Source organism: Heterodontus francisci, chromosome 7 (genome assembly GCF_036365525.1).
Source record: "Heterodontus francisci isolate sHetFra1 chromosome 7, sHetFra1.hap1, whole genome shotgun sequence".
Lineage (NCBI taxonomy): Eukaryota > Metazoa > Chordata > Chondrichthyes > Heterodontiformes > Heterodontidae > Heterodontus > Heterodontus francisci.
The window spans coordinates 66,267,307-66,293,873 of record NC_090377.1 but is presented as its reverse complement, the minus strand read 5'-3'; the positions used below and the strand labels follow the sequence as shown (position 1 = coordinate 66,293,873).

Genomic DNA, 26,567 nt, shown 5'->3' with positions numbered 1-26,567 from the left:
CAGTCTAGGGCAAGTAGAGGCAGAGCATGATTCAAGGCCAGAAACATCCTAATAATATTGCAAGTTTATGAATACGAGTCCTCCACTGTGGGGAAGTGGTGTATATATACGTGTATGATGACGAATGCAGTAACCACATCTCATTGTGTTTCTATCAAGGTTACCTATTTCCACATCTGGTATGACTGCCTGGCCGTTGCCTCATCCCACTGCTGCCCCAATTCTCATCCATGTCTTCACCATTTCCAGTTTCAACACTCCACTTGCTAAGCTCCTATGGTCCTTCCTCTGCAAAATCTGAATCATCCAAAACTCAATCTGAAACATCATAACCTGCGCAAAGTTCACTCTGTCCTTGCCGTATGTAACTACTCATCTATCCCCCAGCATGTTGAATTCAAACTCCTTGTCGTTGTTTATAAATCCTTCTGTGGTCTTGACTCATCCTGCCTCGAGAACCTCATTCAACTGTACATACTAGAGTGCGCCCTTTGTTTTCCCAATCTGGCCTCATTGGTATCCTTCCTCCCATCACTCTACCTTTGGTGTTTGAGTTTTCAGCTGTCTCAGACCAGCTATCTGGGACTCTGAATCACTGCTCCTGATGCCTTTCTCTCCCACCTTCAAAAGGTTCCCCAAAACCTATTACTTTGAACATAGAACAGTACAGGCCCTTCAGCCCACGATGTTGTGCTGACCCTTTAACCTACTCTAAGATCAAACTACCTACATACCCTTCATTCTACTATCATCCATGTACCTATCCAAGAGTCGCTTAAATGTCCCTATTGTATCTGCTTCTACTACCACCGCTGGCAGTGCATTCCACGCACCCACCACTCTCTGTGTAAAGAACCTACCTCTGACATCTCCCCTAAACCTTCCTCCAATCGCCTTAAAATTATGCCCCCTGGTGATAGCCCTTTCCGCCCTGGGAAAAAGTCTCTGGCTATCCACTCTATCTATGCCTCTCATCATCTTGTACACTTTGTGCCTGCAGTCACCGATAAAATCTTCTCTCATCTGTTCTTGCTTCTGAATCACCTTGTGAAGTTTTATTACATTAAAGGTGCTAAATAGGAGCAGAAAATTGCTGATTTTTCTCGCATTTGTTGTAAATGATCGGTAGAAAGCATTGTGCAATAAACCTAATAGAATTGCACTGCATTCCTGAAATTAATGCTTGGGTTAATTAGGGGTATGATTCCTGGGTCATTGGATACCTTTTGCTTCGCATATTTCTGTTCATATTACCAATGACTAGCTTTTTTTATTTTAAAGTATCACACACTTCTAAATGTAAATTTTGTGATATCAATGTCTGATAACTGAATGCATGCTTCATGTAAGCTTTATGTCAGTAGTTACCCACATGAGAAACCGTTGCTTACCCAAGATGGAAATAATTGATTTAATTTGCAGTTGCTGGTTTCTGATTGGTAGTTCTGAAAAAACAAGTGATTTGGTTGGCTTTGTGTAGGTTGGTGATTTGTTATTGTTGCTTTTCCTATCTGCATATATTTGAATGAATCCATGATTTGAACAGATAAAGTGTGATGGGCACTTTTGGTGGGAGTATCAACTCTTTACATATACTATTGACATGCTCAATGCGTATCTTATATAGATAGTAGTTCTGCTATAATTTTTTTAAATTGGCTGTTCACCTTGGTTTCTCAATCTCCATAATGCAGGACACCACCAGCTCTAAAAAGAGTAAGAAAAATACAAGGTGAAATGAAAAGTAATGATTGTGATACCAAGCTTGTTTTCTTTACAAAGAAAGAAAAACTAACATACATATTTCCACAATTTAAGTGCAGTGAATACATCAGAGTGTTGATATGCAGAACGTTTAATAGACTCGCAGCAACAATTTAAATAGAAGTGTGGAAGATACTAACGGAGAGATAGATATTAGTCTAGAGGCAAAAGGAGGAACAATTTCATATCTTTTGTCTGGAGTTTAAGAGGCATTTAAGAGGGTTTTTAAAAATCTACAATTTATGCAATGCGAAAGTTTTGTTTGCAGTTGTTTTTTTTACCAGAAGGCAAAGAAAGAAATACAGAAGCCTATTTATTTTGCTACTGTTTTATTTGGAAAAAACATGTGCAGCTTTAAAATTAGAACTATAGAATAACAAGTGAATGTACCCTGCTTGTTATAGTTGGGGCAAATCCAGTGCTTTTCCGCATGTTTACTGTAAAGTTCCACTTGCACGTGCAGCCTATTCTCATTTTTATCTGAAGTGTGACCTTAAAAGCAATTATAGGTTCCGCTTCCAGCACTATTTGTGGAACGACATTCGACAGCCGAGCAGCCCTCTGCATTTGTGTGTTTTTTAATTTTGTCAACTAGTGAGAAAAGTTTTGTCTGATTTAACAATATCAATTTGACTCCTATCAAGTCTCCTCTTAAACTTTTATTTTCCAATGGAAAACTTTGTATCTTAATAAAAAAAAATCTCTTTTGCATCCTCTCCATTGCTTTGCTATGCTTCCTAAAGTAGAATGTCAAAATTAGATGCTCTATATTCTAATTGGCCTATGCAATGATTTGTATAAGTTCAGAATTAGAACAAACAAAGAACAGTACAGCACAGGAACAGGCCATTCGGCCCTCCAAGCCTGCGCCGATCTTGATGCCTGCCTAAACTAAAACCTTCTGCACTTCCGGGGACCATAATCCCTCTATTCCCATCCTATTCATGTATTTCTTTCTTTTGCCTTTGTACCTCATGAGTCTACATTTTGTTAGCACCTATATCATCATTTACTCCCACTTCTTAAGATTTAAACTAAATCAGCAGGGGAATGGGAACCTAAATTGTAGTTCCAGTGTACAGGCTGTTGAGAGCAGTGAGGTAGGGGATAAGGTTACAGGGACGCAAGAGGGCACTGGCAAGCAAGAACTTGGTTTAAAGTGTGTCTACTTCAACGCCAGGAGCATCCGGAATAAGGTGGGTGAGCTTGCAGCATGGGTTGGTACCTGGGATCCTGATGTTGTGGCCATTTCGGAGACATGGGTAGAGCAGGGGCAGGAATGGATGTTGCAGGTTCCGGGATTTAGATGTTTCAGTAAGAACAGAGAAGAGGGTAAAAGAGGGGGGGGTGTGGCATTGTTAATCAAGGAAAGTATTACAGCGGCAGAAAGGACGTTTGAGGACTCGTCTACTGAGGTAGTATGGGCCGAGGTTAGAAACAGGAGAGGAGAGGTCACCCTGTTGGGAGTTTTCTATAGACCTCCGAATAGTTCCAGAGATGTAGAGGAAAGGATAGCGAAGATGATTCTCGACAGGAGCGAGAGTAACAGGGTAGTGGTTATGGGGGACTTTAACTTTCCAAATATTGACTGGAAATACTATAGTTCGAGTACTTTAGATGGGTCTGTTTTTGTCCAGTGTGTGCAGGAGGGTTTTCTGACACAGTAAGTGGACAGGCCAACCAGGGGCGATGCCACATTGGATTTGGTACTGGGTAATGAACCCGGCCAGGTGTTCGATTTAGATGTAGGTGAGCACTTTGGCGATAGTGATCACAATTCGGTTAAGTTTACCTTAGCGATGGGCAGGGACAGGTATATACCGCAGGGCAAGAATTATAGCTGGGGGAAAGGAAATTATGACGCGATTAGGCAAGATTTAGGATGTGTAGGATGGGGAAGGAAACTGCAGGGGATGGGCACAAACGAAATGTGGAGCTTATTCAAGGAGCAGCTAATGCGTGTCCTTGATAAGTATGTACCTGTCAGGCAGGGAGGAAGTTGTCGAGCGAGGGAGCCGTGGTTTACTAAAGAAGTTGAGGCGCTTGTCAAGAGGAAGAAGGCGGCTTATGTTAGGATGAGACGTGAAGGCTCAGTTAGGGCGCTTGAGAGTTACAAGCTAGCCAGGAAGGATCTAAAGGGAGAGATAAGAAGAGCAAGGAGAGGACACGAGAAGTCATTGGCGGATAGGATCAAAGAAAACCCTAAGGCTTTCTATAGGTATTTCAGGAATAAAAGAATGACTAGAGTTAGAACAGGGCCAATCAAGGATAGTAGTGGGAAGTTGTGTGTGGAATCAGAGGAGATAGGGGAAGCGTTAAATGAATATTTTTCGTCAGTATTTACAGTAGAGAAAGAAAATGTTGTCGAGGAGATTACTGAGATACAGCCTACTAGGCTAGATGGGATTGAGATTCACAAGGAGGAGGTGTTAGCAATTTTGGAAAGTGTGAAAATAGATAAGTCCCCTGGGCCAGATGGGATTTATCCTAGGATTCTCTGGGAAGCCAGGGAAGAGATTGCAGAGCTGTTGTTGTTGATCTTTATGTCGTCATTGTCGACAGGAGTAGTGCCGGAAGACTGGAGGATAGCAAATGTTGTCCCCTTGTTCAAGAAGGGGAGTAGAGACAGTCCTGGTAATTATAGACCTGTGAGCCTTACTTCGGTTGTGGGTAAAATGTTGGAAAGGGTTATAAGAGATAGGATTTATAATCATCTTGAAAAGAATAAGTTCATTTGCAATAGTCAGCACGGTTTTGTGAAAGGTAGGTCGTGCCTCACAAACCTTATTGAGTTTTTCGAGAAGGTGACCAAACAGGTGGATGAGGGTAAAGCCGTGGATGTGGTGTATATGGATTTCAGTAAGGCGTTTGATAAGGTTCCCCACGGTAGGCTATTGCAGAAAATACGGAAGTATGGGGTTGAAGGTGATTTAGAGCTTTGGATCAGAAATTGGCTAGCTGAAAGAAGGTGGTGGTTGATGGCAAATGTTCATCCTGGAGTTTAGTTACTAGTGGTGTACCGCAAGGTTCTGTTTTGGGGCCACTGCTGTTTGTCATTTTTAAAAATGACCTGGATGAGGGTGTAGAAGGGTGGGTTAGTAAATTTGCGGATGACACGAAGGTCGGTGGAGTTGTGGATAGTGTCGAAGGGTGTTGTAGGGTACAGAGGGACATATATAGGCTGCAGAGCTGGGCTGAGAGATGGCAAATGGAGTTTAATGCGGAGAAGTGTGAGGTGATTCACTTTGGAAGGAGTAACAGCAATGCAGAGTACTGGGCTAATGGGAAGATTCTTGGTAGTGTAGATGAGCAGAGAGATCTTGGTGTCCAGGTACATAAATCCCTGAAAGTTGCTACCCAGGTTAATAGGGCTGTTAAGAAGGCATATGGTGTGTTAGCTTTTATTAGTAGGGGGATCGAGTTTCGGAGCCACGAGGTCATGCTGCAGCTGTACAAAACTCTGGTGAGGCCGCACCTTGAGTATTGCGTGCAGTTCTGGTCACCGCATTATAGGAAGGATGTGGAAGCTTTGGAAAGGGTGCAGAGGAGATTTACTAGGATGTTGCCTGGTATGGAGGGAAGGTCTTACGAGGAAAGGCTGAGGGACTTGGGGTTGTTTTCGTTAGAGAGAAGGAGGAGGAGAGGTGACTTAATAGAGACATACAAGATAATCAGAGGGTTAGATAGGGTGGATAGTGAGAGTCTTTTTCCTCGGATGATGATGGCAAACACGAGGGGACATAGCTTTAAGTTGAGGGGTGAAAGATATAGGACAGATGTCAGAGGTAGTTTCTTTACGCAGAGAGTAGTAGGGGTGTGGAACGTCCTGCCTGCAACAGTAGTAGATTCGCCAACTTTAAGGGCATTTAAGTGGTCATTGGATAGACATATGGATGAAAATGGAATAGTGTAGGTCAGATGGTTTCACAGGTCGGTGCAACATCGAGGGCCGAAGGGCCTGTACTGCACTGTAATGTTCTAAATCTAAATCTAAATTTATACATCAGAACCTCAGTGTCTCTTTAAAGTTTATTTATTTTGTGTACTTTGCTTATTCTGCCCCCTAAAATGTTCATCACCTTTTATCCCATCTGCCAAGCATTATTGCAAATCCAATGAATTTTGCTCATTGCAAACTTTTGCTATGATAGAAACAATGAACCCACCCTCCCGCCCCCGAATCCAAGCTGTTAATATATTCTGGAGATCATGCTGTGTGGTTATAGTCTGTTAATAGAAAATTAGAAGAGCAGGCTATAGGATAAATAAGTGCAAGGTCATCAGATCAATGGGACAAAAGCACTACTGTTTTCCTTTTTCAAAAATGTAGTACTGTGAAAGCTTGAGGGAGGATTGAAGAAAAGTGTCACCCTGCTTTCAGATGGACTTTGCACTTGTCTGCTACCCTCTTACATTAATTATCTGATAAACAACTCCTATGGGCAGTGCTTGCATTTTTGAATATGCTTATAGTCAGTCCCTATTTATAAACCAGTCTTTTCAAAGTGATGCAATTGTTATGTATTTGGTTAAAAAAAATTCAGATTTCTGAATGATAGGTAATACTTTACCAACGTTTCAGAATTTATTGAAGAAACAACAGTGGATAGATAAAAGCAATGCAGTAGATGTGGTTTATATGGATTTTCAAAAAGAAATTGTGTTATGGTGAAGAAAATGACATGTGAAATCAAGGGGAATGTGGTTGGGTGGCTAGTGAGAGCAGGCAGAAGGAAAGTTAACATTTAACAAATGTTTCTTGGACTGGAATAATGTGGTACGTGATATTCCAGAGGGTTACGTGTTGGAGCAGTTAATGTTACATACTTCTGAATTACCACGTATCTAGATGAGGAGAAAATAAATAGAAGTAGCCAGCATGGATTTCAAAAGGGACGATCATGCTTGACGTTTTTTTGCTGATGGGAGAAGTGCATTTGATGTAGTCTACATGGACTTTGAAAGCCTTTAACAATCTACTACATTGGAGATTATTAGAGCAGATTAATGTGTATAGAATTGTAGGAGAACAGTTAGCTAGATTAAAAATTGGTTAGAAAACAGAATAAGTGTTCAAGGCAGCTTTTCCAGAATATTTGGAAGTGATGTTCCATAGCTTAGCTCTCAAGCCACTTCTATTCACTGTATATCAATGATTTGGATATAGGCCTGGGAGGAAGAATCATGTCGTAATTTGTAGATGATATTAAAATACAAACTTTAGTTAATTCCTTAGAGGACAAAAGGAAGCTGAAAAAGGATATTGTTAAGATGGGAAAATGGGCTTAAAAGGTGGTAGATGTCAGTTAGTGTGAGGTGATGCATTTGTTTTTTAAATCACTAATCATATTCTGAATGGAAGTAGACTCATACTGTGAAAGAGCAGAAGGATTTAGAGTACATGTTCACAGGAGATTAAGCAAAGTACCTCAGGTTAAAAAGGTTTTATATGAGCTAAAGGCATAGCATATAAAAGCCAAGAAGTAATGAGCCTATGTAAAATTTTAAAACTTCAGTTTAGAGTACACTACAGTATTTTTAAAAAAATTATGAAAAGATCAAGCAGCGCAGGTAGAAGCTGAGAAAGAGGGACTGTAGATACCAAATGTGATGCAAGAGATTTAGAACAAACCAGAAGAGTTATTCTTCACCCAGAAGTTTGAGGCGGAAACGATCAACATTCAGGACTGGATTGCATGAAGAAAACGGGGTAAAAGGGATGTGGGAACAGGTCCGGTAAATGTGATTGGAACTATTTGTTCATATAGAGGTTAATCACTGACATTAACTGGTTGGGCTGAATGGCCAAAAGTTGTATCTTTTATGTATTTCTGGGATAGTCCCCACCACTTGCACACTTCCCATGTATCCCAGACAGCTATCTACATTGGGCAAGTTAACTAAGCGTTTGCTGTTGCCATAGGTCAATGACAAAGGTAGTGTTTACAGCATGTTAAGCATGCAGATTAGTTCGAGTAGTTTGACAGCTGTTCAGATCTCATGACTACCTTTCATTAACAGTCCTAACACCCTGCGCGCACCCCTGCTCCCCAATGTGACCTCTAGGACTTGTACCACTGCTGCGAACCCTTCTATTTCAAATGACAACCATAATCCATTCTAGAATTAACATGGCAAGTAAGATGAGAGATTGTATTCAGCCCTTATCTCACCTGCCGACAAGACACCTTCCGTCTGCCCCTTACACTCTCCGACCTTATCAGATTGCAGGGCTTTAACTTACTGAGGAAGACCTGATGTGAAAACACCAGGGTCCTGCTGAGAGGAGAGAGCTCTTCATCTCACTGCATACCATTCCTCCAGCAGTGATGACCTTTTGTGGAAAGTGCCGCTCTGCAGCATGCACTGAACCTGCCACGTCACATTGAGAATTTCGGATCTTTCTCCTGGTTGAAGTAATGCTCCTTACAAAAGCAGACTCTCTTTACCAGAAGCACAGTCTTCCAACTAGGATCCTCCTTAAACCGATTCCACATTGCATCCTCCAGGATCTGAACTGCGAGCTAGAATTTGTGGTAAAATTCCAGTCTGTTGAGAAACCTCGGACTTTGGTGAATCCACGTCTGGTGGGGTGGTGAAATCGGGAGGGAAGGCTGGGGGTGTGTGGTATGTCCATTGCGTTCCCGCTGCCATGGCATTTTGCCAGTGGTGGGGAAGGTGGTGGATGGCCCTCCTGCCCAGAGGCCAACTGAGGCCCTCAAGTGGGGAGACTTCCCAGTAAAACCTGGCAGCCTCCTTGCAGGCTTGGGGTGGGAGTGGTGGTGGGCATTGGAAACCCTGATTGGGCACTCTGAGGCCCCCCCAGCCGGGGACTGCCTGACAGGCCACGGCGACCCTGACCCCACTTAGCTTGGACCAAGAGTGACATCTGTGCTGCTTCTCTGAGCTAGGTGCAGTCTCAGCAGAGGCCACCATTCCTGGTGCTGCTGCTGAGACTGAAGAGCTGCCAGCCCTTCAATTGGCTAGCAGTTCTTGGAGGCGGGCTTCTGTCTTTTAAAGAGACGGGAACCTTGGCGCCTGGCAGTTAATTGCCTGAGGCAGATGTCCCCCAAATGGCTGAGATAGGGCCGCCCCAGTCTTTCCAGCCCGGTTTCGGGACCCCTGCTGCGCCAACAGATTTCAACCCAATATGCCATACTGCTGGAATGTTGTTAGATGATACTTTAAAAAAAACTGCAAACATTGTAAACTAAAATAAAAACAGAAAATCCCAGAAATAAAAGCAGATCCATCAATATTTGTCCAAATAAATTATAGATTAAAAAGTAGTTGCACATCCTTTGTCAGAGCTGAGATGCATGAGGGGCTTGCATGTAAAACTTGAATCCATATTTTTCTTCAGGGGAGACTAACTGGCGTCCTATACATCTCCAGTATTCTGTGAATCTAAATCTCAAAACATTTTAATGCTAATTATTGCAGTCATCACAAATCTTTCTCTGCTGATTTGAACCCTTTGATGTATATGTCCAACTAGTTTACAGTTTTCATTTATTTTCTGAAAACTGTTAAAATGAATGATTGCTTTTATGTTCAATAGACTTGTCCAATTCTATTTTATAATAAACTTTCAAAGTTCTGATTGGTTTGTTGGTTTTGACATAAATGTGATTTGCTGATGCACAGGTACATTGCCTCAGTTGCTGTTTTGGAATCCAGGCTCATTGCAATAATCTGACAATAGCATAGGTGAAATAATCTACAATTTGATTTGAAGTTAGTTTACAAAGCTTACAAATAAAATTAACAGTTTTCAATTACAAGATTAAGTATCCATCTCAATTATTTCTGAATAACCTAGGATATTGGAAATGTAACCTTTTTATCTTTTTAAGAATTGAATGCATATGGCATCCAAGTGCATTTTTAAAATCTAAACTTTATTGCCATTGTCGAGCTCATAGAACGTATATATTCTGACAGCAGGAATGTTATGAAGATGGTTAGGCAATTTATTGGTAGTGTTAAAATGAGGACTGGGATTTCAAATCTTTTTTAACTTGTCCATTAAAGAGTTTATTAGGTTGCCTGAATCAATATTCTGTCAGAACACCTTTTTAAATGTCAAAACCTTTGCAGTTGCATGTTATTGGCACAGATGCCCTGAATTTCCTGCATCACACTTGTGCAGAAATTTATGCCAGTTTCAGCCCCAATCTGACTGACAGAAAGGAAAATCCATATGTTCTGCGGACCTCATTTACTTACGCCAGAATGTAAAATAAGCGCAAATTGTAGTGCTGCAAGTAGGGGTAATAGCAGAAGGGCTGCTGTCTTCTGCCAAGGTGTCTCACTGTCAGAGTTGATACGATGGTGCCTTTTGAAAAATTTTTATGAGGATTCGTGTGTTAGAATTGTGGAGATGGATTCTTTTGAGACCTGAACTAATTTCATAGATGTTGGTTTTGATGAAGGGTCACTGACCTGAAACGTTAACTCTGCTTCTCTCTCCACAGATGCTGCCAGACCTGCTGGGTATTTCCAGCATTTCTTGTTTTTATTTCAGATTTCCAGCATCTGCAGTATTTTGCTTTTATCATAGATGTTGGACCTTGTTTTTTTTCCAAAGAGGTTGCCGGAAGAACACTTCAAGTCTTGTTTGAAAACAACATTTACTGGAAGTCACATGCCTTAAGCTCAATAAACAACGGAAACCTTGGTGACTTGGGGGAGATGTTTACAGAGAAATGACCTGTCATGATTTATGAGGATCAGGAGGTTCTGACTTGCTGTTTGGTTTTTGCTCCTGAGATATTGTTTTGGTTCAGTTGGAGTGTGTATTGTGTTTTTTGAAAGCAGTTGGCGATCAACCTGCCAAGAAAGAAACACCCAGCTTTCCTCCTTTCTCTTGTCTCTGTGAAATGCCGCATTTCTCCTGAGGAGCTCCTGGGAAGTTTGCCAGATTAATTCTTGACACCACCTGCTGAACTGCTCCAGAAAAGATCCCTGTGACTCGTCTACGTGTACCCGGATGCCAGACTCCATGCCATTTTGGGACACAACATATCTCATCAGTTTTCTTCAAGAATTAACAAGTATTTGGCCAAAGTTTTTTTTGTTTTTTTTTGTAAAAGTGCTCTGCAAAGAAAACCCTCTCTTTTTCAGTTAAAGTGTGTGTGTGGACCTAAGGTAAAAAGGGAACTTTCAAATTTCAATCTGTGTGTTGATGCTTTGCTTGGTAACTGAATAAATCTTGTTTTATAATAAACCGATAATTTTGTTGTTTATTAGAGAAACCTGGTTGGTGTATTTTATCGGGGGAAAAGAGTAGAGTATATGATTGGTCGTATGGTATGGTCATACGTATTAAGAGTAGAAGCAGGCCATTCAGCCTGTCGAGCCTGCTCCGCCATTTAATAAGATCATGGCTGATCTGGTTCTGTCTTGAATTCCACACTCCCATCTACCCCCGATAATCGTTGATTCCCTTGCCTAACAAGAATCTATCTATATCCACCTTAAAAATAGTCAATGACCCCACCTCCGCCACCTTCTGAGGCCGAGAATTCTAAAGTCACACAACCATCAGAAAATATTTCTCCTCGTCTCTCTCCTAAAAGGGTGACCCCTAATTTTCAAACAGTGTCCCCCGAGTTCTGGACCCATAAGAGGAAACATCCCCTCCACATTCACCCTGTCATGACTGTTCAGGATCTTGTGTACTTCAATCAAGTCTCACCTCACTCTTCTAAACGCCAGTGAAAACAAGCCCAGTCTGACCAACCTTTCCTCAGAGACAACCCGCTCATTCCAGGTATCAATCCAGTAAACCACCTCTGAACCGCCTCCAATGCATACACATCCTTCATTAAATAAGGCGACCAAAACTGCGCACAGTATTCGAGATGTGGTCTCACCAATGCTCTGTACAACTGAACAATAACATCCTCACTTTTATTTTCAGTTCCTCTCATAATAAAGGATAGCATTCCATTAGCCTTCTTTATTACTTGCTGTACCTGCAAACTAACCTTTTGTGACTCATGCACCAGAACACCTAGATCCCTCTGCACCTCAGAATTCTGCAGTAGTTCCCTGTTTAAGAAATACTGTGCTTTTTTTATTCCTCCTGCTAAAGTGAACAACTTCACATTTTCCCACATTATACTCCATCTGCCAGATTTTTGCTCACTCACTCAACCTATCTGTACAGGTTGCAACCTCCTTATGTCCTCTTCACATCATACTTTCCTACCTATCTTTGTGTCATCTGCAAATTTAGCTGCCATGCCATTGCTCCCCTCATTTAAGTCATTGATATAAATTGTAAAAATTTGAGGCCCGAGCACAGACCCCTGCGGGACTCCACTCGTCACATCCTGCCAATCAGAAAAGGCGCCATTTATGCATACTTTCTGTTTTCTGCCAGCCAGCCAATCTTCTGTCCATGCTCATATGTTACCCCGACACCATGAGCTCCTACTTTGCACAATGACCTTTGATGTGGCACCTTGTCAAATGCCTTCTGGAAATCGCAGTACATTAACGGGCTCCCCTTTATCCACAGCACATGTTACTCCTTCAAAGAACTCCATTAAATTGATTAAACATGATTTCCCTTTCACAAAACCTTACTGTCTATTCTCGATTACCTTGAGTTTTTCTAAGTGCCCAGCTATAGCCTCCTTAATGATCAATTCTAACACCTTCCCCACAACAGACATAAAGCTCACTGGGCTATAGTTACTTGTTTTCTGCCTCCTGCCCTGCCTCCTCCCACTTCTGGAATAGAGGGGTTATATTTGCTATTTTCCAGTCTGATGGAACCTTTCCAGAATCCAGCGAATTTTGAAAAATTAATACCAACGCATCTATTACCTCATTAGCCACCTCTTTTAAGACCCGAGGATGAAGCCCATTAGGACTTGGCAGCCCACAGCTCCATTAGTTTGCTCGGTACCGCTTCCCTGGTGATTGTAATTTTACCAAGTTCCTCTCTTCCACCTCCTGATTTACAGCTATTACTGGAATGTTTGTATCCTCTATAGTGAAGACAGAAGCAAAATATTCATTTGTTTCATCTGCCATTTCCTTTATATCTACTATTAAGTCCCATTCTCACTCTCTAGAGGACCTACACTCACTTTACCTTTTTTCTTTTCAAATACCTGTAGAAACTCTTGCTATCCGTTTTTACATTTCTTACTAGCTTCTTCTCATACTCTAATTTCTTTCTCGATTAATCTTTTAGTCATTCTCTGCCGTTCTTGATATTCTGACCAATCATCTGACCTGCCACTCATCTTTGCACAATTATATGGTTTTTCCTTACGTTTGATGCTTTCCTCCTTTTGCTAACCACGGATGGGGTGAGTCCTCCCCTTAGAATTTTTCTTTGTAATAAGAACATACTTATTCTGAAATATCCCCTTAAATGTCTGCCACTGCTTTTCTATTGATCTGTCTTCGAGCCCAGTAACCCAGTTCACTTCAGTTAGCTCACCTTTCATGCCCATATAGTTGCTCTTATTTAAGTTTAAAATACTATTCCTGGACCCAGTCCTCTCTCTTTCAAACTGGATGTAAAATTCAATCATATTGTGGTCGGTGCTACCTAGAGGTGCCTTTACTCAGGTCATTAGTTAATCCTGTCACATTACACAATACCAAGTCTAATCTAACCTGCTCTCTGGTTCCAGAACATGTTGCTCTAAGAAACTATCTTGAAAACATTCTATGAGCTCCTCATCCGGACTACTATTGCTAATCTGATTTTTCCAGTTTATATGTAGATTAAAACCACCCATGATTTTAGCTATCCCTTTATCACAAGCACCCAATATTTCTTCTTGGATGCTTCGTCTTGCATTGTGGTTACTGTTTGGGGGCCTGTCGACCACTCCCACTAGGGACTTCTTTCCGCTACTATTCCTCATCTCCAGCCAAATCGATTCTACATCCTGATCTCCTGAACCAAGATCATCTCTAACTATTGCACCAATGCTATCCTTGATTAACAGGGATCTGGGCATCCATGAGGCGCTGTGGGCCATCAGCAGCAGCAGAATTGTACTCATCCACAATCTGTAACCTCATGGCCTGGCATATCTCCCACTCTACCATTATCGTCAAGCCAGGAGACCAACCCTGGTTCAATGAAGAGTGCAGGAGGGCATGCCAGGAGCAGCAAAATGAGGTGTCAACCTGGTGAAGCTACAACCCAGGACTACTTGCATGCCAAACTGCATAAGCAGCATGCAATAGACAGAACTAAGCGATCCCAGAACTAACGGATCAGATCTAAGCTCTGCAGTCCTGCCACATCCAGCCATGAATGGTGGTGGACAATTAAACAACTAACTGGAGGAGGTGGCTCCACAAATCCCCACATATCCCCATCCTCAATGATGGGGGAGCCCAGCACATCAGTGGGAAAGATAAGGCTGAAGCATTTGCAACAATCTTCAGCCAGAAGTGCCGAGTTGATGATCCATCTCGGTCCCCTCCTGAAGTCCCCAGCACTACAGATGCCAGACTTCAGCCAATTCGATTCACTCCGCATGATATCAAGAAACGACTGAAGGCGCTGGATACTGCAAAGACTATGGGTCCTGACAATATTCCGGCAATAGTACTGAAGACCTGTGCTCCAGAACTAGCCGCACCCCTAGCCAAGCTGTTCCAGTATAGCTACAACACTGGCATCTACCCGGCAATGTGGAAAATTGCCCAGGTATGTCCGGTACACACAAAGCAGAACAAGTCCAACCCGGCCTATTAACGCCCCATCAGTCTACTCTTAATCATCAGCAAAGTGATGGAAGGTGTCATCAACAGTGCCATCAAGCAGCACTTGCTTAGCAATAACCTGCTCAGTGATACCCAGTTTGGGTTCTGACAGGGCTGCTCAGCACCTGACCTATTACAGCCTTGGTTCAAACATGGACAAAAGAGCTGAACTCGAGGTGAGGTGAAAATGACTGTCCTTGACATCAAGTATGGCATCAAGGAGCCCCAGCAAAACTGGAGTCATTGGGAATCAGGGGGAAAACTCTCTGGTTAGAATCATACCTAGCGCAAAGGATGATGGCTGTGGTTGTTGGAGGTCAATCATCTGAGCTCCAGGACATCACTGCAGGAGTTCCTCAGGGTAGTGTCCTAGGCCCAACCAACTTCAGCTGCTTCATCAATGACCTTCCTTCAATCATAAGGTCAGAAGTGGGGATGTTCGCTGATGATTGCACAATGTTCAGCACTATTCGTGACTCCTCAGATACTGAAGTAGTCCGTGTAGAAATGCAGCAAGACCTGGACAATATCCAGGCTTGGGCTGATAAATGGCAAGTAACATTTGTACCACACAAGTGCCAGGCAATGACCATCTCCAACAAGAGAGAATCTAGCCATCTCCCCTTGACATTCAATGGCATTACCATCGCTGAATCCCCCACTATCAACATCCTAGGGGCTACCATTGACCAGAAACTGAACTGGAGTAGCCATATAAATACCGTGGCTACAAGAGCAGGTCAGAGGCTAGGAATCCTGCAGCGAGTAACTCATCTCCTGACTCCCCAAAGCCTGTCCACCATCTACAAGGCACTAGTCAGGAGTGTGATGGAATACGCTCCACTTGTCTGGATGGGTGCAGCTCCAACAACACTGGAGAAGCTCGACACCATCCAGGACAAAGCAGCCCGCTTTATTGGCACACCATCCACAAACATTCACTCGCTCCACCACCAAAGCACAGTGGCAGAAGTGTGTACCATCTACAAGGTGCACTGCAGCAATGCACCAAGGCTTCTTAGACAGCACCTTCCAAACCCACGACCTCTACCACCTCGAAGGACAAGAGCAGCAGATTCATGGGAACATCACCACCTGCAAGTTCCCGTCCAAGTCACACACCATCCTGACTTGGAACTATATTGCCATTCCTTTGCTGTCGCTGGGTCAAAATCCTGGAACTCCCTAACAGCATTGTGGGTGTACCTACCTCACATGGACTGCAGCGGTTCAAGAAGGCTGTCCACCACCACCTTCTCGAGGGCAATTAGAGATGGGCAATAAATGCTGGCATAGCCAGTGACGCCCACTTGCCATGAATGAATAAAAAAAAAACGTCCACCTTTCCCTAGCTTCCTATTCTTCTTGAAAGTTATATACCCCTTAATATTTATTTATTTAGAGATACAGCAGTGAAACAGGCCCTTCGGCCCACCGAGTTTGTGCCGACCATCAACCACCCATTTATACTAATCCTACATTAATCCCATATTCCCTACCACAACCCCACAATTCTCCTACCACCTACCTACACTAGGGGCAATTTACAATGGCCAATTTACCTATCAACCTGCAAGTCTTTGGCTGTGGGAGGAAACCGGAGCACCCGGCGGAAACCCATGCAGTCACAGGGAGAACTTGCAAACTCCACGCAGGCAGTACCCAGAATCGAACCTGGGTTGCTGGAGCTGTGAGGCTGCGGTGCTCGCCACTGTGCCACCCAATCCTTGTCATCCTGCAGCCATGTCTCTGTAATGATTATTAGATCGTATTTATTTACTTCAATGTGATCAGTTCATCTACTTTATTATGAATGCGACGTGCATTCAGATACAGAGCCTTCAGTTTTGTCTTTTTCTTATCTTTGTAACAGCTAGTCTTGACTGTTGGTGTGTTCTTAGGATTTTTCTCTGTCCTTTCCTGTTATTCTCTGACCTTCATTTCCCATGTTACGATTCTGCTCTCCTGCCTTGACTCTACCCCTTGATTTGCTACATCTACCCAAGCTTGATCCCTCTCCCCCCCCCCCCCCCTTGTTTAGTTTAAAGCCCTCTCTACTTCCCTCGTTATAGGTTTGATAGAAGACTGGTCCCAGCACGGTTCAGTTGCAGAGCATCCCAACGGGACAGCCCCCACTTTCCCCAGTACTGGTGCCAGTGCCCCACGAACCCCACTTCGGTAGCTGGGTAAGCATTTAAATATATGTCGTGAACTGTGGCGAAGTGGAACGAGAAAAGACAGTGCACTCCTCTCGCCTCAGTCATAACAGAGTCTCTTTCATTATTATGCTGAATAGAGGAATACTCATTAGGAAGGCCATCCTTGCTGCTTTGTGTTTCTGAACATTTTGTGGGGAGCGAGGCACAGGTCAGAAATTTTGAAAAATTCAAAAAGAAAATTGCCAATAATTCCTACAATCTCAGTTACACCACCTTCAGCTGATTTAGGGTATGTGCTACACCTAAATTGTTGACCATAGATTCAGCTCTTTCACCGAAAAGTTCTAAGAAATTCTGTATCAGTGCTTTTCTTTTGTAAGTATTACAGTCATCTCAGCCCCAGGACATTGCTGCAGGAGTGTCTGAGTAGTGTCCTGGGCCCAACCATCTTTAGCTGCCCCATTAATGGTCTTTCCTCCATCATACTGTTAGAAGTGGGGATGTTTCCTGATGATTGCATAGAGTTTAGTCCCATTTGTAATTCCTCAGATACTGAAGCAATCTGTGCCAGGATGCAGCAAGACCTGGACAACATTCAGTCTTGGACTGACGTGTGGAACGAATGGCATTTAAGTGGCAAGTGACAGTGTTACGACCAGGTGAGGAAGGGGCCTCGGGCTCCCCTTTTGCCCCTTCGTTTGCACTGGAGTGCTGACTTGGGGCTGCATTGGAGTGCTAAAGTGGGAGTTTTGTAACTGAGGGTAATTAAGGTAGTTTTATCTAAAGTCTAGTCTTTTATTTAGCAAAATAACTTAACAGTTGCTGTTTGGGTTGGAGAAGGTGAGTTTTAGACCAGCTTTAAACAGAGTTCACTCAGGCTCTGCTTGCAGCTGCACCTTGTTAATTAGATAACTGGCTTAAACCAGTTTTCAGGGGCTAGAGTCAGACAGTATAAAAGTGGGCCATCTTACAGTGCTGACTTCGTTTGCACTGGAGTGCTGACTTGGGGATGCATTAGAGTGCTAAAGTAGGAGTTTTGTGACTGAGGGAGTTCGGTGAGGAGGGAACGAGGAGCTCCTTTCATTTCCTACCGGTCCTCAAAGAGCGTGAGGGGAGCCACGAGTTTCCAAAGAGCACAGCTGACTGGTGAGTAAGTCCTGGTGGGTATTTTTCAAACTGGATTGAATTGTAAGTCATTGTTTTAGCAAGACTTAGTTGATTTTTTTTTATTATAATAGTCTTCTAAAGTTTTAAATTTAAAGGGTTTAGTCATGGCAGGAGAGCTTAAAGCCGTGGTTTGCTCCTGTTGCTGCATGTGGGAATCCGGGAACATTTCCAGTCCCGGGCCCAGCATGTGTGCAGGAAGTGTGTCCAGCTGCAGCTCCTGGAAGCTCGGGTTTCAGAGCTGGAACGGCGGCTGGAAACACTGTGGAGCATCCTTGAGTCTGAGAGCAGCGTAGATAGCACGTATAGAGAGGTGGTCACACCACAGCTGAAGGGACTTGAGGAAGGAAGGGAATGGGTGACCACCAGGCAGTCCAAGAAAATCAGGCAGGTAGTTCAGGAGTCCCCTGAGGTCCCGCTTGCAAATCGGTATTCTATTTTGGAGGCTGATGAGGCTGGTTCCTCCAGGGAGTGCGGACAGAGCCAAGCTTCTGGCACCACAAGCAGCCTGTCTGCACAGGAAGGGGGAAAGAGAGGAAGAGCAATAGTAATAGGGGATTCTATAGTCAGGGGAACAGATAGGCACTACTGTGGACATCAACGTGATTCCAGGATGGTGTGTTGCTTCCCTGGTGCCAGGGTCCGGGATGTCACTGAACGACTGCAGGGCATCCTGAAGGGGGAGGGTGATAAGGCAGAGGTCATGGTACATGTTGGTACCAATGACATAGGTAGAAAGAGGAATGAGGTCTTGCATCAAGAATTCAGGGAGTTAGGCAGCAGACTAAAAAGGAGGACCTCTCAGGTTGTAATCTCTGGATTACTCCCAGTGCCACATGCTAGCGAGTATAGAAATAGGAGAATAGTTGAGTTAAGGGCAAGGATTGACACGTGGAATTGTGATATAGTAGCCATCACAAGAGACATGGTTGTGGGAGGGGCAGGATTGACAGCTCAATATCCTGGGATTTAGAATTTTCAGGCGAGACAGAGGAGGGGGCATTGCAATATTAGTTAAGGAGTCAGTTACTGCAGTAAGGAGAGATGACATCTTGGAGGGGGCATCAAATGAAGCTTTATGGGTAGAGTTTAGGAATAAAAAAGGGACAGCCACATTGCTAGGTGTTTATTATAGACCCTCAGATAGTAGGCGGGAAATTGAGGAGCAAATATATGCGCAATTCGCAGAGGTGTGTAAAATTAATAATAGGGTAATTATATTAGGTGATTTCAACTTTCCCAACATTCATTGGGATAGTCATCGTGTTAAGGGAGTGGAGTTCTTAAAATGTATACAGGAGAACTTTTTAGCTCAATATGTAGAGGATCCAACAAGGGAGGGTGCAGTGCTGGACCTAATTCTGGGGAATGAAGCCGGACAGGTGGTTGATGTGTTGGTGGGGGAGCATTTTGGTGATAGCGACAATTTAAGCTTGTTATGGAGAAAGAAATAGACAAGTTGCAAAAATAGATTTGGGGAGAGCGAATTTTAGTAAAATTAGGCAGGATCTGACCACGGTAGACTGGAAAGAGTTACTTGTTGGGAAATCTACAGAAGAGCAGTGGGGGGCATTCAAAAAGGAAATGGGGAGTGTACAGGCCCCAACATGTTCCCTCTAGGGTAATAGGAGCAACAAGCTTAGAGAACCATGGATGACCAGAAACTTTCAGGGTACGATGAGAAGGAAAAGAGAGGCTTTTAGCAAATACAAGGAGAGCAAATCAACGGAAGCATTAGTGGAGTACAGAAAGTGTAGGATGGAGCTTAAGAAAGCAATTAGGAGAGAAAAGAGGGGACATGAGAAAGCTTTGGCTGGTAAAAGTAGGGAAAATCCCAAGATATTCTGTAAGTATATCAATGGGAAGAGGATAACCAGGGAAAGAGTAGGACCCATTAGGGACCAATGGGGAAATCTGTGGGTGGAGCCAGAGGACATTGGTAGGGTGTTGAACGAATACTTCACATCTGTCTTCACCCAAGAGAATGAGGATGTAGATATGAAACTCAGAGAGAGAGACTGTGAGGTTCTTGAGCAAATTATCATAGGGAATGACAAGGTATTGGAGGTTTTGGCAGGCTTAAAAGTGGACAAATCTCCAGGTCCAGACGATTTGTGTCCCAGGATGCTGTGGGAGGCGAGGGTGGAGATTGCAGGGGCTCTGACCCAAATTTTTAATTCCTCTCTGGCCACGGGGGAGGTGCCAGAGGACTGGAGAACAGCTAATTTGGTCCCACTATTGAAGAAAGGTTGTAAAGATAAGCCAGGGAACTACAGACCAGTGAGTCTCACGTCAGTGGTAGGGAAACTATTGGAGCAAATTCTGAAGGAGAGAATCTATCTCCACTTGGAGAGGCAAAATTTGATTAGGAATAGTCAGCATGGCTTTGTCAGAGGGAGGTCATGCCTAACAAATTTGATTGAATTTTCTGAGCATGTGACCAGGTGTGTAGATGAGGGTAGTGCAATTGATGTAGTTTACATGGATTTCAGCAAAGCCTTTGACAAGGTCCCACATGGGAGACTTATCAAGAAAGCAAATGCACATGGGATACAGGGTAACTTGATAAGGTGGATTCAAAATTGGCTTAGCTGTAGGAGACAGAGAGTGCTGACAGATGGCTGTTTTGGTGAATGGAAGCCAGTGTCCAGTGGCGTACCACAGGGATCTGTGCTGGGTCCCCTATTGTTTGTCATTTATATAAATGACATAGATGACTATGTGGGGGGTAGGATCAGTAAGTTCGCGGATGACACAAAGATTGGCAGAGTGGTTAACAGTGAGGTTGAGTGTCTTGAGTTACAGGAAGATATAGACGAGATGGTCAAATGGACAAAAAAGTGGCAGATGGCATTTAACGCTGAAAAGTGTGAGGTGATACACTTTGGAAGGAGTAATGTGACACGGAAGTATTCAATGAATGGCCTGACACTGGGAAGTTCCGAGGAACAAAGGGACCTTGGCGTGTTTGTCCATAGATCTCTGAAGGCAGAAGGGCAGGTTAATAGGGTGGTGAAAAAGGCATATGGGACACTTGCCTTTATCAATCGAGGCATAGATTACTAAAAGCAGGGAGGTCATGTTGGAGTTGTATAGAACTTTGGTAAGGCCACAGCTGGAGTACTGTGTGCAATTCTGGTGGCCACATTATAGGAAGGATGTGATTGCACTGGAGGGGGTGCAGAGGCGATTCACCAGGATGTTGCCTGGGATGGAACATTTAAGCTATGAAGAGAGGTTGGATAGGCTTGGGTTGTTTTCGCTGGAGCAGAGAAGACTGAGGGGTGACCTGATTGAGGTGTACAAGATTATGAGGGGCATGGACAGGGTGGATAGGGAGCAGCTGTTCCCCTTAGTTGAATGGTCAGTTATGAGGGGACACATGTTTAAGGTGAGGGGCAGGAGGTTTAAGGGGGATTTGAGGAAGAACTTTTTTACCCAGAGGCTGGTGACGGTCTGGAATGCACTGCCTGGGAGGGTGGTAGAGACGGGTTGCCTCACATCCTTTAAAAAGTACCTGGATGAGCACTTGACACGTCAAAACATTCAAGGCTATGGGCCAAGTGCTGGAAAATGGGATAAGGTAGACAGGTCAGGTGTCTTTAATGCATCTGTGCAGACTCGATGGGCCGAAGAGCCTCTTCTGCACTGTATTATTCTGTGATGCTGTGATTCTCTGGTTTGACTGCAACAGGGTTTATTCTTTTAACACAATGATTTAGCTTGCCACCTCAGTGAGCACTTGCTCACTGTTCCTCTAATTATAATTGTAAATGAACCAATCCAACAGGTTTTCTTGAGTTTAAACAAGAAAGGTGTAAATTTATTAACCTTATCACTCTAAACTGGTTAAAATGACTAAAATACATAACACATACATGCTCACATTCATACGAGAGGCGCGCGCGCGCAAAAATAGAGGGGAAAAGAATTGGGAGGTTGAAGTAAAGTCCGTAATAAATGGAATTCAAATACTGAGTTTCACTGTCCTTAGTTGAAGTTCAAGTCTTGAAGTCCTTGCTGGGGCCATGTGTACAATTTGGGCTTGCTTCTCTGGTTCTGGAAAGCCAAAGAGAGGCTTTATCCGTCCTCTTGGTTGTTGCCTGCGATGGTCTGTCGATTTGAGGTTTAGCTGCAGCCCAGGTTCCCCTGGGACTTTGCTGGAGAGAGAGGGAGAGAGGTGCTGTTTTCTTCTTTGGAGTTCAGTTTCTGTCTCTGTCTTTCTGATGCACCGTTCACAAACTCAGATTTACACAGGCAGGTATGTCATTTGACCACATCTGTTTGCAAACAGAAGTTTCTGAAAGGTTGTTTGAAATTAAAAGTTCTTCTCCTAAGCTGTGCAACCATACTTGCTTGGGGGGAGTTTGGCTCTTTCAAAGTCAATGGGTGTCGATGGCTTGAGGACCTATGTTGACAAAACCCATTCTAGATAATTGAATCAGAGCACACCCCTATTGTTCTGGCTAGACGGGGTAATTACCTCTGACCCCCAGCCGGCTTTCGGCTACTCATATGCAAGTTGTGCGTGACCATCTTTAGCTGTTCTGTTCTGCTTTTTAGAAGTTATTTGTAATGTTGTCCAGTAAAATGCCTCAGGCAACCTTCCATACGACGGAATTAATATTTTCCATTTGGCATGTGGGATTTCTGTCTCAGCCAGGCAATGACCATTTCCAACAAGTGAGAAACTAACCATCTCCCCTTGACGATCAAAGGCATTCCCATTGCTGAATCCCCCACCATCAACATCCTGGGGGTTGCCATTGACCAGAAACTTTACTGGTCCAGCCATATAAATACTGTGGCTACAAGAGCATGTCAGAGGCATGGAAGGTGAGTAGCTCACCTCCTGACTCCCCTAAGCCTGTACAGCATCTACAAGACACAAGTCAGGATTGTGTTGGATTACTCCTCACTTGCCTGGTGGGGTGCAGCTCCAACAACACTCAAGAAGCTCGACACGATGCAAAACAAAGCAGCCCACTTGATCGGCACCCCATCCACCATCTTAAACGTTCACTCCCTCCGCCACTGGCGCACAGTATCAGCGGTGTGTACCATCTACAAGATGCGCTGCAGCAATCTGACCAGGCTCCTTAGGCAGCATCTTCCAAACCCACAACCTCTACCACCTAGAAGAATGACAGCAGATGCATGGGAGCACCACCACTTGCAAGTTCCTGTCCAAATCACTCACCATCCTGACTTGGAAATATATTGCCTTTTATTCACAGTCGCCTGGTCAAAATCCTGGAACCCCCTCCCTAATTGCACTGTGGGTGTATCTACACCACAAGGACTACAGCAGTTCAAGAAGGTGGCTTATCACTAACTTCAGTTAGGGATGGGCAATTAATGCTGGCCTTGCCAGCAATGCCCTCATCCCTTGAATGAATTTTAAAGAAAAGGTTTTCCATGACTTTGCTGAGTACGTGATGATGCAGTTTCATGCTATGTTTGGCAGGATATATGATCGAGTCTGCAAATTTACTGTGATTGAATTCATAAATTAATTTTTTAAGAGTATTGCAGGTGTAGGTGATGTTTTTTCTTTATTACATGTTTTTGGGAGGAACTTTTTTTTGTTCTCGGGAAGTGGGCGACACTGTTAAGGCTGTGTTTGTTATCCACATCCAGCCCTGAGAACTGGTGGTGGGGTGGTTTTTACAACCTGCTGGATTGCTACGTCATTTCATAGAGAATTAAAAGTCAATTGCACAATTGTGGACTAGAGTCATGTGAAGTCCAGACTGAATGAGGCTGAAAGGGTTCTTCTTCCAGAAGAGAATCGGTGAACTGTCAAGGTTTTTATGATAATGTGGCAGCTTTCATGGCCATTTTGTTCATCATGCTTACCAGAATTCAGTTTGTTTTGATGCAAATTGAATTAATAACCTCTGGGTTGCTCTTCCAGTATCATAACCACTGTTCTACCATACTATCACATCAGTGACCTTTCGTAGTAATAAAAATTAGCATAACTATAGCTAAGTAGTTAATTTTATTGATCACTCTTTTTGAAGTCCAGGGATGTTGCAGATAAATAGGGACTTGTAGTAATCTAGAGAAGGGGTTGCAGGATGCTGCTGATCAAAATGGTAGGGTTTTCCTTGGAGGTAATATCATATTGAGTGTTAGGAAATGGGGGAAGGTGTAAGTACTAAGGGCAGGAGGGGTGTTCCAGCAGCAATTCCTTGGTGTGATCTCTGGCAAACTCTTCATTACTTCTCTAAAATATACAGTTGTATTTATTTTAAAAGTGCTAAAGATGCATTTAACGAATTCTGTGATGGTTCCCAGCACTGGCCGGAAGCAGGACTTTTGGGCCTGCTGGAGGGGATGTTCGAGCAACAGCGTTGTGTCAGTGTTCCGGTCACAATGATAGGGACAAGACGGAACAAAAGCTACAAGGAAACAGTTAGCATTAGGTCACAGGTTTCAATTTAGCAGTTTCAAGATGGTGATGAAAAAAGTCCCGCCTGCCTCTGAAATGCAACTGAAAATTTTGACAGCAAAGTAAATCAACAGTGCTACTTACCTTGGAACCCACACATCAAGGACTCAAATCAAAGGTAAATAAAATGAATAGGTAAATTTAATTGTGACAAAAGCAAGATGGAAGGGGAAATTTTTTTCCTAGTGTACAAATGTGACACTTGCATTAATGCACGCACCAACAAGGTTTTTAAAGTTGCAAGAACTTATATAGCGCCATTAATGTTCCAACACTGATAAATTACCTACTTTATTTAAAGACACTAAATGGTGCAAGAAAATATAAGCATCTTTTTTGGCAAGATTTTGCCATTGCTAACACTCCAGACTTTGCAAATGACCCTCTTAAGGAAAATAACAAATAATCCATTCAAGAATATGTCAAACACTTGCATTTAGTGAACAAATGCTGATGTACGAAGTTAGACACAATTGGCATGAAAAAGTTTTGCTTTTTTCAATCCTGAAAATGTGACTTAAGACCCATACAAAATCCAACATTTTGGTTGCCCTACCTTTTCCCCCATCACATCTATGTTGCCTTACTTGGAAATCTTACCAGCCTATGTTCGGATTTCCTGTTTTCCCCCCTCCCCTATTTAGTACTCAATTTGATAACTTTATTTATATTTCCAGTTAGGCAATCTACTGAGCAGTAGCCTGTGATTATTGTATAATTATTAAACTTCTGATTGGGCAGTCAAACTGTATATTACTAGTTTAGAGACCATAATGCATTAATTCCAGATTTGTGTGTACCCAGTCATTTCTGCTAGCTTGGCATTCATGTCTGGATGCCATGCTGCTAGAACTGTACCAGATGCACACACAAGTATAACAGGACTTCAAAGGAAGTAATTTTAAAATATTCATAATTTGTACTGCTGTTAGACAGTCAATTGCCACAAAGTAGTTTGTGATCTTTGCTTATCCAGTCACTGCAGCTACAATTAGTTGGCAAGTTTAAGAGACCATTTTAATGTAAAAGAACTGTCAAACAACATCAATAATACCTATTGCTATCCTGTATTTTACCGCATTAGGAGTTATTTCCAGTTGACTTACTGTGTACAAAGAATCATGGTGCTTAAAATAATATAGTAGCAACCTGTCAAAACTCAATTGTTTATAAATGCCATTCCATATTTGTAGACTAAAATTTTAAAGCAGTTTGACAGTCCACTCTATAAATTAAAATGTTTTTTGTTGAAGATGCAGCATATACATTTAGCAAAATGTTCTTTTGCTTAGCCTAATAGCACAATAAATGAAGAAATTATTAACTGCTTTTCAAGTACACTGCCAAAGAGCTAATACTGCTCTGTTCCTGAGATACTTGGAAATAGTGCAATCATTTTTTCATTTCAGTGGAAAAAACAAGGCATTGTTTTAAGCATTTGCATATTAAATTTATTGAACTGCATATTAAATTTTTATTGAAAATGAACTTCGTAAACTTGAGACTTACAAGGAACATTTATGTCATCCACGAGAAGAAAGACAATCAAAATTGATGGAAATACTCAGAAGATCAGGCAGCTCCTGTGGTGAGAGAAACAGTTAACATTTCAGTTCACTGGCCTTTCATCAAAACTGGAAAATGTTCAGATGTGACAGGTTTTAAACAAGTACAGCGAAAGGAAAGGTGGGGGGGGGGGGGCAGTGGTGGGAAGTATGATAGGATGGAAGGCAGGAGTGATTAAATTACAGAAGGAATGATGGTGCAAAAGAGGGTGGCATTGAGACAAGTTTTTAAAAAAAAATGAAAAATGGGTCTAGAGGACCTGTAAATGGCAACAACAGAATCATTACCAGCACCTGGTGTCTGGGGGAAAAATTGTGAGCAGTGGTTATGATCTGAAATTGTTGAACTCAATTTTGAATCCAGAAGGTTTCTAATGACTTGCTAGCTATTAAAAAGCAACAGTTACTGTCATCAGTTTTGGTTCAGATAAATGCTTTCACTCAGGCTGCATGCTCCTTATTCAGCTAATGTATGTATGTACTGTTATGCTAACTTGAATTGAGATGTGCCATAACCAGCTCCCTACCAGCAGGTGGCAGTTTTTCCCTGCAGTAATTCAACAATGTTCAATTTAGGATAAGTTGCCAGGCTAAACTAATCTCTTCAAAATATATCTTTGTAGTTTATTGGCTCACACTGTATCTGTTACACGTATTCCACAAGAGATTGCTTTCAAGTTTAAACTTTTCAGGAACATCTCATGAATT

At 42.8% G+C, this 26,567-nt stretch overlaps 1 protein-coding gene across 2 annotated transcripts in view; it reads left to right on the top strand.

Moving 5' to 3' along the window:
• The window catches only part of arl6ip6 (ADP-ribosylation factor-like 6 interacting protein 6), a 53,002-nt gene that overhangs the window by 988 nt on the left and 25,447 nt on the right, over positions 1–26,567 (top strand). Inside the window, exon 4 of one of the 2 annotated variants that reach the window (XM_068035319.1) lies at positions 10,242–10,981. The exons of the other annotated variant lie outside the window; for it this stretch is intronic. Coding sequence (XP_067891420.1) covers positions 10,242–10,476 — 235 coding nt within the window. The 3' untranslated portion in view covers positions 10,477–10,981. Of the gene's footprint in view, positions 1–10,241; positions 10,982–26,567 lie in introns of those variants that run through there. 2 annotated transcript variants of the gene reach the window in all.